Source organism: Cicer arietinum, chromosome 5, assembly GCF_000331145.2.
Source record: "Cicer arietinum cultivar CDC Frontier isolate Library 1 chromosome 5, Cicar.CDCFrontier_v2.0, whole genome shotgun sequence".
In the NCBI taxonomy this organism is placed as follows: domain Eukaryota; kingdom Viridiplantae; phylum Streptophyta; class Magnoliopsida; order Fabales; family Fabaceae; genus Cicer; species Cicer arietinum.
Window position 1 is genome coordinate 74,152,272 of NC_021164.2, and position 15,024 is coordinate 74,167,295.

Sequence of the window (15,024 nt, forward strand, 5' to 3'; positions counted from 1 at the left end):
GTTACAGTGACAACCTTTATAACAATATTACATTCCTATATAAACAACGATTTATTTATACCACTTAATAAAATTTCCAGGGCCGTTGATAAATTCATAATTTGTTAAAAGAGCCCAAACAAAAAGCTTGATGAGGATCAAGGAAACTGCCAAAGTCTCAAATAGGAAACATAAATATTTTTATGAGAAAACAGTTTGCAGCCACAGCATTCTGACATTTTTCAATCACCTTAAATATCTGCTTTGAATATAAGAAACGTGCTTTGTATGTTAAAGTATCTAAGAGGCCATCTTTATCTCTCTGTCTGGGTGAGTGGGATGTAAGGGCATATGGGATACAGTCTATAAATTATGAAGTATCTACATTTTCTGCTCAATCTTGAAAGATAGAGGAACGAAATAAATCTCATTACTTTCAATGTAAGAAAATTTAGTTTTAGGGTTTCAGGAAAATATTGCACCACCACAAGGTGTTACAGCTTGATTGAACCTTCTAAAAAAAAATAACACAATCAGCCAGCATTGAGCCGTCAAACAAGTTACTTAAATTATACTATCATTTTGTAATAAAGTTAAGAGAGAAAATAGGAGTTCAACCTTTCGATTCATCAGTGGCTCTGGAACATCTCCACGCACTATACGTTGAGCTAATCTGCAAAACAATGAAAGCAAATGATAAGGAACGACACATGCAACAAAGGTAACATATGATTTGGCATTGAAAATATTAACTACTGCCACTCTAAATCAATCACATGGATATTTGAATTGTTGCACTTTCTCAACCTTGTTTGAACATAAAGCATTTTATTTAAAAAACATCATTCCAAAAGCATGTACTCTGCTTGTGATCCATACAATCCATTGCCAGATATCGTTGCAATTATACAAAAAAAAGTTCATATCAGAAAGTTCAGGACATATTGCATGCTTAAGGATGAACCATAATTCAAGACTTTGACAGTTGAGGTAATTCCAATGAAGGAAGATGGTACAGTAACAAAACGCATTCTAAGCATATAGGATGGGAGAAAGTTACCTATAGCCTGACTCAATATCAACAAACAAGTGAAAAAAACAAAATTATGCATAAAGGAATGTGCAAAAAACATTAAGGCACAGACATAAAGAACAGAAACAACAAGAAGAAGTCGTGCTGTATAACACATTTGAAAGAATTCGTGTGAAATTATATTAGACAAACCCTTCAGCAATTGCAGTTTTCCCCACACCAGGTTCGCCAATAATAACTGGATTGTTCTTCGTTCTTCTGGACAATATCTGGATACAGCGCCGAATTTCATCATCTCGACCTATGACAGGATCAAGCTTGCCACGTCTAGCAAGTTCAGTCAGGTCACTTCCATACTTGTCTAAAGCTTCATATTTCCCCTCAGGATCTACACAGAGTTATATGACAATAATAATGAAAGTTGTTACTGAAAACTGCTGACAAACAAACAAACACAACTAGAAAGGAAACAAGTGCGAGCAAAATGTAATTTCTCGGTTTAACTTCATAATTTCAAGTAATTGCTTATTAGACATATTAAATGGAATGGAGGACAGCTAGTGATTTGCACCAAAATCAGGTTTTAATTCATAACCTTAAAGTTGATTAAGGATTGACCACAAGGGCAATCAATATGCATTATAGTACACAGAAGCTGAATGAAACAACAGGTTCCTTACTATTAAATATGATACCAGTTTATAAGTCAGTACCTGGGTTATTAGTTCCATTTACACCATTGCCTATAAGATTCATAAGCAACCATTATTATTTTTAATTTTCATCCTATCAAACTCAATATATTTGTATACTTCTGTTACAATTTGGTTTCAAGTGTATCTCTAAATTTTAACAATTTTGAGTTTTATTGTACTAATAAGATCGAACCAGTCATGCCCGTCTTTCTTCTAAAAATTAGAAACCCTGAAAATGTAAATGTTTACTTTGATCAGTTACTCTTTGACTTCCACGAATAGCCTGTACAGCATCCTTCAAAGTCTTCTCGCTAAGCTGAAGATTCTTAAATAACTGTTGGCCAAACCTCTTATCTGAATTAAATGCTAGCAAAAGGTGTTCGACAGACACATACTCGTCACTCATTTCTTTCTTGTGCCTTCGAGAATTGTCCAAGAGGGAGCTAAGATGCGAACCAATTACAGGACCAGAAGTGTCACCTGTGACCTGCCAAAAAAACAGCGAGTGAGAATATTCTTTGAAGTTATCAATTGAAGTATGTTGCCAATAAACACACCTTAGGTTGCTGAGCTATAAAACTATCTGTAGCTTGTAGAACTGACGTGTTATCCAACCCTGCCTTAGTAAATATCCTTCGAGCCAAACCATCCTTTTGCTCTAAGAGAGCTTTCATTAAATGTTCAGATTCCACAACTTGTTGTTTATTGACTCGGGCAGCATCAACGGCGCCAAGAATGCCCTCCCAGGCCATTTCCGTGAACTCCGTCTGTGCTATCTGTTTAAATTAAATATAAAGATACATCATAAACCAAAACGAAAAAACATATCTTAAATTCTTAACTTGCAGTTGCAGCCTAAAATCAATTTCCTTTTTTTTCCTCTAGCAAGACGACCTAAAGGATTGCTATGCATTGCTGACACGAAGTACTAGCAAAATAGAATAAAATGTGAGTATTTGACCCCAAAAAATAGTCCAGGAATAATAAAATGATATAGTTTTCACATGAATTGAGAAGAGAAGAAAGATGAAAGAAGAGAATATATCTTCATGTTAATTTCTTTTTTTTACAAAATTTAAATTTCTGTAAACATGAAAATAAAATTATTTAGATTGCAACCATTCACGTAAAAGGTGGATCAAATTATACTGAAATTTACTCTTTAGATGGCCTATTATTTGCTCAACTCTTCATTGTTAACTTATTTGTCACAAATGTCTAACTGTGATTCGAGAATATAGCACACTCAATTAATACAATAAGTAAGAATTTTAACATTGATAGATGAATAATCCAGCAAGCAGGCCCGTAACAGCAACATCAACTAGTATTTCTTTACTCAAAATTTCAACATGATTGCAGAAACACTTCATTTAATAAAACCAAAACTTGAATCCAACTTCCCCATTCATAAATCATAATATGATAAATGCTTAATAAGGGAAACACGTTCTGAATTGATGACAAAATTGAAATTAACGAAAGAATGTGAAAGTACTGATGATACCTGAGAGGCTCCGGCGGAGCGGTAAGAAGGATTAGAGGCGTGGAAGTTGCGAGTGAAAGAGTGAGATAGGAACTTAGCGGAGGCAACATTGGTGACTCCATCCATAATCTGAGAACGCGAGAGAGGAATTCTCGTGTTGTCTGAAGCGTGAGGGAAGCCGTGGAAGAGTGGAGCGGAGAGAGAACGAGAGAGAGTGGTTCTAGTTCTAGACGCCGTTACGGCGGCGAAAAGTGATTTTGTTAGCTTTGGCGTTTTTCTCGTTGCCATTGAAAAGGTAACACTCGACGGAAGCAAAAGCGTTTATTGTTATTGAAGTTGCGTTTGGTTTTTCTTTCTCAGTTTGAGAGTGAGGTGTTGTGAGGAAAAAATGTAAAGAGGTGTCTCTGGAAGCTTGGAGAAGGGGGCAAATGAAGCTGCTAGAAATGGAGTGGAATGTCTTAACTTTGGTTCCCTTCATTTACTAAATCCCTCACTAATTTTATGAAGGCGTGGGCGTATTTTTCCTAATAAAATAATATAAAGTTGGGTATGTAAAAATAAAATAACAAAATTATTAAGAATATGTTAAAATATAAATTAATTGCTTTCATTGAGAGTTGAACTCAAGACCTCCCGCTTACTAAACGGGTGCTCTAACCAACTGAGCTATGAAAGCTCATTTGGAATTAAAATAATTGTTTTTTATTAAATTAAAAACGTATTATGGTCCATAATACCATAACTCAGTCACCTTTATATTTTTTGAAAAGATATTCATAGTTCACCTTTATTCTATGTGCCTAAATATAGTCAACTAATTCAATGACCTGCAATGGTTTTTCTTATTTTTTTTTCTTATAACTTTAAAATGTCTTATACCTCGTATGAATTCAAAATAAAAAAATAAATTTTAGCTCTTAAATCATGTTTGACGATATTTTTGTTTCATTAGTTTATTTATGTAAGAGCATATTTAAGTAAATGATAGTGTAAAGTGCTTTGATAACTCTTATTTCATATTTGCAGCATAACTTTTGTCTTTGAGGTATTGTTTGATTCGAGTTTCCTCTGAGTTTTTGTGATATTTTTTATTTTTATTTTTTTGAAAATTATATTTTAGTGGAATAATAAATTATCTTTAACTTCAATTACCAAATAGTATGAGACTTTTTACGTAATCGAAAATAATAAAAAGAGACAAAATATAATGATAAGAAAGTTATTCGACAGTAGCTTTTAGTGAAATTTCATGTAAAGCTAATTTAAATTGTCTATGATTAGCCTTTAAAAAATAACATTTTTATTAGCATGATATGTAAATGTGTTTAGATAGGTCGAAAATAGTTACCAATTTTAGTTCAGCTTGAATCAATTCAATAAAAATAGATATAGTTGTAAATTCAATTCGAGTTCGCACGAATATATTTTTTTAGCTCAAACTAAAATAGAATGAACTAAAAACATAAATGTACTCCTTCAACTTTAAACTAAAATATTAATAAAAGATTAATTAAAACCCATGTAATTTAAATTAGCCTTAAATATCAAAAAAAAATTATCAATTTTTTCATTACAATTTATTGTCTCATATGTTGGTGATGTGTTCCTTATATAGGATAAAAGAAGAGTGTAAATGATTATATTTTTTAATGTGAATATTAGATGGAATTTGAGAGAGTTTCCTAAATGCGGGATTTCTAAGTGTTGAATACAGGGTCGACCTGATGGTAAGGTCGCTAAAGCAACCGTTTTATACTTGAAAATTAATTTTTTACTTAATCATTAAAAAGCAACTTAATAAAAATGCCTCATAATTTTAATATATTTAAAAGTAAAACATATAAATATTTTTTTAATTTAATATTATCACAATAATATTAAATCAATTGAAAAATAAATATTACATGACATAAATTATATTAATTTAATGGTGTCACGTTAAAATTTAGAAAATTTGATTTTAAGCGCCGTAGTTGAATAAATCTAAATAATCAAATTTAAACAATAATATAATGCTTAATATAGTTTTATTCGTCTTCATGACATGAATAAGAATTATATACATTGTCTATAACTTTTAAACTACACAAGTTTTATCTCAAAATAATGTTTATAATTTAAAATATTATAATCAACAGTAATTGATTTCAACAAATATTTATATTTCAAAATATTGTCATCGATATTTAAACTTGTTGACGATTTATTTACTATGTTATAGATCGAATTGGATTTTCATATAAACAATAGAGTTGTATAAGTCTTTATAATAATATTTCAATTGATATAAAGAACGTCTTAATATATGTTTTTCAAATGATTTTTATTTCGTTCAAAAATGATATTTATAGTATATTCAACGTCATTTTCAAATATTTTAATATGTACACCTAATTATTTTTTAATTATTTTTTAAAAACTTCATGGACAAATTTATTTCATACAAAAATAAAATTATATATATATATATATATATATATATATATATATATATATATATGTGTGTGTGTGTGTGTGTGTGGATGGGTGAGTGAGAATTTGTTGACTATATGTGTAATTCTATGATTAATTACTCTCTTTAATAATTCGGTATAAACAATTAATTAAATTAATTCAGTCGTCACATCATACAATCGTCATATCAAAAGTTTGTATTGAATACGTCAATTCTACAAATTTGGATGAAATTTTAAACTATTTAATATTTCATTAAATAATTCCGAATGCACGTGTACGTGTATATATCAAGTTAGTTCATAAACCGAATGAGATGAACTATACACAACTCAAGTTCAACTCGTGTATTTAGCGAGCTCAAATTTTAACTCAAATTAGACTCATTTGGCTCATAAACCAAGTTCAATGAGCTAATTATCAAATCGAATATCAAACTATTTTTTATATACGGGAGCAAAAACCAACCCAACAAACTTAAAAATCCAATCTAAGTCAAATAAATTGCTTCAATTTGTTAATGTTTGGGGTGAATAATGAACTCGAGCCAATCAAATCCGACCTCTATTGGTTTGGGTTTTTATTTGATGTCATTCAATTTTGATTAGTAAATAAATTGTAATATAATTTTATAAAATTTAGACTAAACAATCATATGTGAAACAAGTTCTAAATGATAAAAAAAATTTAAAATAACTATCATATACGAAATAAATTATCAATAATAATATTGAGCTATCATACGCGAAATAAATTATCGCCGATAAAAATATCCAAAAAGTTAAATAAAAAACGAGAGAAAGTGTCACTGATAGGTTGAATTATCATGTACGGGACAAGTTGTGAGTGATTAAAAAATAAATAGTAACTGTAAACACATGATAAGTTGTCACCAAACTACGAAACATATGATGAGTTATCACTTATACACAATAACTATCATGCCCATAACAACAAAATTTCAATGATAAAAATATTCAAAATAACTAAGGTATATTGTCATTTATGAAATCGAATTATCATACACATGATAAATTTTCACTTATAGAATTTCAAAATAATTATCATACATATGACAAGTTATCATTTATTAAAATTTTAAAATATCATACACACGATAACTTGTTATTTATGAGATTGAATGATTTACATGACAAATTCTTATTGATAAAAAATCGAAATCACTACCATGCACGATATATATTCGTCATCGATAAAAATAAATATTTAATAAACTTTATTTATGCAATTTTGCTATTTATATTTAAAAGTACTTGAGATATCTATACGTATAAATTTAGCAAAAGGCAATATTACATGTTTTTGTGTAACCTATTTTACTCATAGTTATATCATTTTCAATTTCAACCACTTTTGTCTATTGACCACGAAGATTATTGGTGTTCATGTTTTTTACATGTAATCGAAAATTGTAAACTCGTAAAAACATCAATTACATTAACGTGTATATTAATTTTTAAAAATTATATTTAATTAATTTGACTCATTTTATTTAAAATCAAAACTAAAACTACACAAAAATTATCGTTTCTAATTAAGTTTGTGAAAAAACTAACTTAGATTGTATATGTGTAACCTTTAAAATTAAAACTAAAACTACACAAAAGTTATCATTTCTGATTAACTTGTATGGATGCTAGTTTGTGAAAAACTTAGATTGTACATGTGTAGCCTTTAAACTAACATTTTATCAAAGTAAGATAGAAGTTTTCGTAGATGTGTATTAGAACAAATCCCAATCACATCGAATATTTAATTCCTATCAATTGAACTGTTTTAATTTTTTATTGTGTGTTAACTAAATCATGTCAATTAAAATCTACTTCTATTGATTCATATATTGGTTTAATGTTGTTTCATATCAATTAATAAAAATATAATATAATTTTAAAAATTGAGAAATTCAAAATAAAAATAAGTTAGAAAAAAATTAATCACTTGCAATGTAAATATTTTATCACAACGGATATGAAGTCTTACTTGACCTAATATTGGTACACAACATATAAACGTATTTTTTAGATAAAAAACAAGGCCTACTTGGCTTAACACAATGTACATCGTCACAACGACTTATTTTCTCATTAAGAATAAGTCTATACAGCTCAACAATCTCCACACGTCAATAAACTCAAACAAACAAGTTTCACCACAGAAAACAAACCTAACTGATTAAGTGTACTCATTAAAGTCAATAAGCTCACTCTTAAACAGTAACTCACCAACAATATCAAAAATAAAAACATGACGAACTCAATAACGCCTACACGACACAAACTCGACCAAATGTTAATGTTATTCAACGCATAAAGGTGCATGTCATGTATACACAACAAAACTTACTCAACATGCTCCTTTTATCTCTCAAGAGTTAGGAGTTCACGTGTCTACTCAACAACATTACTCAAATATGCCTATTCAACACAAAAGACACCGCCCCATTATGGGGAACAAAGAATTGCTCGTAGATCCAACCTATACGACAAGTCCTTTAACGACCTTATAAGTCATGTCATTCCTCACTCGAGGCAACAACTTGGGGGAAATTGTTATAGATTGGCCCAAGGCACAATTTGTCCTGATTAACATATGTAGTTGTACTATAAGGTAACCCTCGAACAATAGCCGCCCTAATCCTAACGATTATGAGTGGTTAGAAGTGGACAACAAAATATAAGTGTTTCGACACAACAAATGTTTAATTTTGTATAACAATATAGTTTTATAAGTTTATACATGTCTTCCTTACAATAGGGGTCAAAACTTGCAAAAAAGTCAGACTTAGGTCCCCTTAGTTCTCAAGCTTGGATAAAGAGAACTTCGACCTTTCACAAAACACTTTAGTCGTCGTGACCACAACAAGTTGGTACACATTATTGTAATGCACTACAATATTTAAAGTCATATGTCCGACTACATACTAGCATAATATGGCAATAAACATAGTTCGTATAGAGAGCAAAGTTGCATGTTTCAGTTATTATTGCAGTATAATACGCCAAAAAGCAACAATGTGTATAAGTCGAAGTCCTCGTGCTAGCATAAGCAATTGATTAGGGGGCATCTGTTTTAAACTAGACTTTAGGGCTGGCCCAAGCCCAATATCACCTCATTTCATGCCATACAAGCCACAACTCATGACCTATCAAGGTATGTTATCTCATATACCTTTGACTCACCTCAATCATATATATGTTTGTAGATACATATGTACCAAATGACACCTACTCCGTCATGGATTTTGACCATACGTCACCATTCATAGTGCATTATTCCTTCCGATCCGTTACCGAGATGAAATATCTCTATTATGACCCGAACATAAACTAATTCAAATTTAATCGTGAAATACTTTCAATTTTTTTTATAGTTATTACAAAGTTCTATGTCTAAAATTATAAATTAAATCAATATATATATATATATATATTTTCTCAAAAAAATATATTTTATTCTGACAAATAATTTTGTTGCCCAATATTCAGGCAAATAATTGAAGCAGGTATGAAATGGCAAGCATACCGATCCACAATTCAACACGCTTAAAATAATTGAAACGATAATAATTTAATTAAAAAAGAAAAAGAAAAAAGAAAGGTCGGCTATACGGCGTTTCAAAACACTAATATTTTTTTTTGTTGCTATAAGGCGTTTCAGACACGTTAACGACTGATATCTTATTGTCGCATACCGAATTGTAAGAGCCCAGTTGTAATCCCTTTCTTGCACCCAAAAAAAAAAAAAAATAGCCCAGTGGTAAACGACACTTCCGTGTGCTATTACAATCAAAACGACCCCGCGTCTCACCCTCAGTACAAAAGAAGACTCAACCCTCGCCCCCCAAAGTCTCGTCTCTTCCATTTCTTACATCTTCCTCAATCCTTCGCTTCGTTGACTCGCTAATCGATCTTCGTCGAACCCAAAAAAAAAAAAAAACAATTCAAGATCGCTGAAAGTCAGCTTTATTTTCTTCACTATAAGGTTCGATTATTCACTCCTTCAACTAGTACTTCACTTTCTAGGGTTTTTACTATACTTCAATAGTTCAACCCTAGTTCAGTTCAAAACGATTCGATTTACTCCTAACGCTTATTCTTTGGTTGATTTTGTTTCAGATCTAGTTGAATCTTAACCTCAAACTTTCGATTCGAAGCTCAAATCACTGAAATCGAACCTTCTTCAGGTTTTTACAACTGTACATGCTCGTTTTGTTGATTTTTTTTTTGTAAGATTCGTTTTAGATTTGTTAGGTTTTGAGATCTGAACGATTTTTGCGGATTTTGTTTACAGATCTGGTGGATTTGTTTTCGATTTTCATTTTGTCGTTCGTGAAATGTCGGTTTCATCGAAAGGAGATTCGGTTCAAATTAGAGAGGTTTGGAACGATAATCTCGATGAAGAATTTGCATTGATCCGTGAAATCGTTGACCAATTCAACTTTATAGCTATGGATACTGAGTTTCCTGGAGTTGTTCTTCGTCCTGTAGGGAATTTCAAAAACATCAACGATTATAACTACCAGACTTTGAAGGATAACGTTGATATGTTGAAGCTGATTCAGTTAGGTCTCACTTTCTCTGATGAGAACGGAAACCTACCTAACTGTGGTACTGATAGTTCCTGCATCTGGCAATTCAACTTCCGGGAATTCAACGTCAGCGAAGACATCTTTGCCAGCGATTCTATCGAGCTGTTGCGTCAATGTGGAATTGATTTCAAGAAGAACAGCGAGAAAGGGATTGACGTGAACCGATTTGCCGAGCTTCTCATGTCGTCGGGGATTGTGTTGAATGATGATGTGCATTGGGTTACTTTCCATAGTGGTTATGATTTTGGTTACCTTCTGAAGCTGTTGACGTGCCGAACTTTGCCAGACACACAAACTGGATTTTTCGACATGATCAAGATTTATTTTCCTGTGGTGTATGATATCAAGCATTTGATGAAGTTCTGTAACAATCTTCACGGTGGTTTGAACAAGCTTGCGGAGTTGTTGGATGTTGAAAGGGTTGGTGTTTGCCATCAAGCTGGATCAGATAGTTTACTCACTGCTTGTACATTTAGGAAGTTGAGGGATGCATTCTTCAATGGCGAAACAGAGAAATATTCTGGTGTGTTGTATGGTTTAGGTGTTGAGAAAACAGACTAATTGTGAAAGAAAGAAACTATAATTGGTTGTAGAGAGTACGTCTTTTAAGTGTGAACCCTTTTTTTTTACTTGTGTACACTTCTACCAGAAAGAAAATGGTTGTTGTTTACTTGTAACATTTCATCATCTTTGCTTGAATTGTAACTGAAAAAACATTAGCTTGTTTTGTTAGCCTGAGTTCTTTGTAAATCACTTCAGTTTAGTGTTTCAATAATAATTTATCATGATTCCTTTTCTTTCTTTTTGTTGATTTAGTTTGTTGCTATTTGATTATTCTCATTATGCTTGGTATTTGATCCAGTTGCTTATTCTCAATATTCGATTATTTGTTGGAGTATACGTTATGTTTTCCAAAGGTTTTGGTGGTGCCCCGTTAGATTATTCTTTCTGTTTGGTAAAAAATCTAAGGTATTGTTGTTGTTCAAAGTCTTCACTTATTTTTTTTGGTCTATTTTGGTGTGCTTTGCGCCATTGGTTTTTTGCAATCAGATTTCTCAACATGCGATTAATGCCAAAAATGTTTCTGATACTACAAATGTGATTGGTGAGGTATTTGTTTGCTTTTTATGATATAATAGCATACTCTTGATGTTGTTTTGTTCACGTTTTGAAATTATCTACTTGACCTGAGCAGAGTTCGAGTCTCACGCACCCTAGAGGGGCAAGTTTGGATATGAATGTGTCCTCGCCGCCTCCTATCTCGATTATTATTTGTATTTTGTTTTTTACTGAGCTGTCATCATTCAATTGGAAGAGGATAAATTAAATAAAGGGAAATAATTGAAGAAAATAATTGATTGATTTTTGACGCGTTGAATAATGGTTGAACAAAAAAAAAAAGTAGACGCCTAAAAAAACCCACGAATTTTGCATTGCTGTAAAAAGATGTGATTGACTGATTTCTCGTGTTTTAAATGTTTTTAAACTAAATTTTGAAATCCTAAAATCGTCAAATTTAATTTAATTTCTGTAAACGAGTTATAATGAGCCGCAGTTAACGTCTAGTAAAAAATTATAATTTTTAAGACGTATTTATTATTGAAATAATTTTTTATTTAATATTTTTTTTAAAATATTAATAAATATATATAATGTTTCATACTTTTATACGATAATATATTTATAAATATATTAAAAATAATAACAATAATAATAAATTAGTTCATTAATATCAGTTTTTTTTCCTTATAATTGAGACCATACACAAGATTATAGTGTTATTGTTGTTGTAATAAAAAAGCTTAGATAAATACGCACGAGTTTAGTTAGCGTATGTTGACCGCAAAGACCTTTGATTTCTGATAAAATGTACTGTCTTTTTTTAACTAAAGAAATGCACCGTACGTATATTTAGGAGATGTCTTCCTTTAAATGGAATGTTTTGACCATCGACTGCAAAATAAATTGTTTTGACCATGTAGTTTTTTGTTTTACCTCTTTTTAATTCAGTCATGTAGTTTGCAACCTCTAAAAAAATCCTTAAATTTTCTTCTAAATAAAAAATAAAATCCTTAAAATTTGTAATTCAATCCTGAGTACTGTACTTGAAACTATTTTTCCTAGTGAACACTGCTAAGACTCGTTAGAATACTACCATGGCATTTTTAACATGATATTTTTATATCAAATGAAACCATGAAATTTTATTTAGAAGACTTAATTGAGTTTTTTATTTCCATCAATTCATGTAGTTAAGTTCTTCTATTTTCATTAATTTATAGAATTTATTCTACTATTTTGAAATTCAACAATCTTAATTCATTTTAAATTTTAAAATTAAAAAATATAATAATTTTACATATTTTAAATAATATGATATATAATCATTTAGTTGCATTCATTATTTATATAATATTAATTAAATTACAAAAATAAAAAATTATAAAATTAAAAATTAAATTTTTATATAATTTTATTAATGTAATCATTCAGCATCACAATATTATAAGAAATTAAAAAAATTAAATTTTTAAATAAAAAAATTAATTTCATAAATTGATAAAAATATATAAATTAAAACTGCAACTTAACTCTTATTTATAATTTAGTATTCACACGGTGTATATGGTTACAAATTCAAGACATTTTTTTTATGTCTATTATACTATAATTCGTATATCTATAAAAAAAAAAATCAGGTGACATTGGGAATTCACCATGTACGAATTGCAGCAGCAAGATGGATAAGACAAATGAGTACACAACCAATGATTTTGGTGAAAACAACTGCGGCAAATGAGGTGATAACAAGAGAAAGCAACGTGAATGAATACTAGGTTTTACCTCAAGAAACCTTTTAGCTAGGATATTTATCCAACACTAGATTACACTCAACAAGTAGAAATTTCTTTTGGCAACTACGTACTAATGAACACTCCACATGCGATATGTGACATTGTACTAGCTTCGTCGAAGACTATGAACATATTACTATTTTTCAATTAAATTAAACTTCTGAAACAAACAATTTCTTGATTGCTGCTGCATCAACTTGTAAAATGAATCTATCATCGGAATATTAACTCTAAAATGATGTCATGTCATGCATATAGAAGCAAGATAAAAACATAGTATATACATTACACTAATAACATGTCCAATATTTTAATGCCCATAACAAAGCCGAAGGATTTTTTTTTATTCTACTACTAAAAACGAAATTAAGTATCATACTACCACCATTTTTTAATTATCATTGTTTTTAAAATTTAATTTTTTAAAAGTGAGAAGTTGCAATGACCGACTTCTCAAAAAGATATATATATATATATATATATATATATATATATATATATATATATATATATATATATATATATAATTGAGTGATAGAAATATATATATATATATATATATTTAATTGAGTGAAGGAAAATTGGTGTGTCTGGAATCGATTTTTTAATGTGCATTTTTTTAAATTATTAAATATATGTATTTATTTTTATTAGTAGTGCTATTTAGTATACATAAAAGGAGTTTGATCAATTAACGATGACATGTACAAGTACGAGAGATTGGTTAATCATAATTTGTAAACGTGAGATAATGTCACACATTATTTTTTTGTTAATTTTTTTTATAATAATAAATAATTTTATTATTTAATAATTATTATTTTAATTAAATAAATAAGATATTAATTTTTTTATAATAATTATCTAATTAAATTTTACTTTTTATAATTATTAAAAAAATTAAATAAAATGGAATCCATAAAAATAACAAAATTTAATTAAATATTATAATTGAAAATACACATACAAAATGAACTAATTTTATTACAATTAACTATTTTTATCGGGAGCATTAGTACGATAAGCGCATTTATTTTTGCTATGTCTCTCGTTTCGACACAAACCACATCTCTTGGGTGTGTATTTTTGTCTCGTTGATCCATTTCAATATGAATGCGAATAGACTGTGGACGACTTTCTGGATATTTTCTCATGGATGGATTGTGACACAATTCTATTCCATTGTATTCTAGCCAATATGATTGAAGATGAATTATTAGAAACTCTTTCTTGTAAACGTTAAAGATACATTGCAATGTATACTTGGAAGACACATACATCATTAGTCATGATGAATAAACGAACACGCGGCGATGACACGTGGACATAAATAGTGTAATGTTTGAAATTCACCACAATCACACCATTTGTCGAAGTCTACCTTGAATGTCCCTGCATGACAACCGATTGGTGAACGAACCAACTCCTTTACTGCAAAGATAATATGGGCTCGATTGTGAATGGAAATTCGATATTGCTAGTTCCTTATTAAGGTTTTGAATGACTGTATTTGAGTAAAACAAACCTGATGCCATCATTGTTTGGGTCAACGACCCTCTTTCTTCAAATTTGGCAGTCACTATATATAGTATGTTGCTTGCACCAAATAACTGATTGGAATATTATGTGTCCTCTTTAATACATTGTTCATGCACTTATAAAAGGTTAGTTGTCATGTGTCTCCAACTTTCATCATATGTTTGTAGCCATTGTTCATTTGGAATATCATCGAGCCATTTAATTGCATATTGACTCTAGTCACTGATTTGTCTTATGTAGTATGTGATGCCTGGTTGAGTCATGACGTATCTTGAAGGAACAAAAGCTGATGTTGTTATAGGCAATTTGAAAATAAAAATACGAAAACAAAAATATGTGTAAGATATATATATATATATATATATATATATATA

The 15,024-nt window shown here is 29.9% G+C and overlaps 2 protein-coding genes and 1 non-coding gene across 3 annotated transcripts in view; 1 reads left to right on the forward strand and 2 right to left on the reverse strand.

Annotated features, from left to right (window-relative positions):
• LOC101510060 (chaperone protein ClpB4, mitochondrial) overlaps positions 1-3,680 on the reverse strand; it is an 8,564-nt gene extending 4,884 nt beyond the window's left edge. The window contains exons 1-5 of the mRNA XM_004501319.4: positions 3,215-3,680; positions 2,265-2,483; positions 1,957-2,194; positions 1,205-1,400; positions 598-652 (exon numbers count right to left, since the gene is read on the reverse strand). Of these exons, the coding sequence (XP_004501376.1) occupies positions 598-652; positions 1,205-1,400; positions 1,957-2,194; positions 2,265-2,483; positions 3,215-3,481 (975 nt within the window). The 5' untranslated portion in view covers positions 3,482-3,680. The remainder of the gene's footprint in view (positions 1-597; positions 653-1,204; positions 1,401-1,956; positions 2,195-2,264; positions 2,484-3,214) is intronic.
• A 115-nt stretch (positions 3,681-3,795) lies between these two features.
• On the reverse strand, positions 3,796-3,869 carry TRNAT-AGU (transfer RNA threonine (anticodon AGU)). Its single transcript has one exon. It is a non-coding gene; the product is annotated as a tRNA-Thr (tRNA).
• A 5,610-nt stretch (positions 3,870-9,479) lies between these two features.
• Positions 9,480-11,053, forward strand: LOC101509087 (probable CCR4-associated factor 1 homolog 7). Its single transcript, XM_004501318.4, has 3 exons — positions 9,480-9,649; positions 9,784-9,851; positions 9,959-11,053. The coding sequence occupies exon 3, from the start codon at positions 10,002-10,004 to the stop codon at positions 10,815-10,817; it is 816 nt and encodes a 271-aa protein (XP_004501375.1). The 5' UTR covers positions 9,480-9,649; positions 9,784-9,851; positions 9,959-10,001; the 3' UTR covers positions 10,818-11,053.
• The last annotated feature ends 3,971 nt before the right edge of the window (positions 11,054-15,024 follow it).

Excerpts from the sequence above, each read along its gene's own strand:
- LOC101509087 (XM_004501318.4), top strand. The coding sequence starts at position 10,002 with ATGTCGGTTTCATCGAAAGGAGATTCGGTTCAAATTAGAGAGGTTTGG.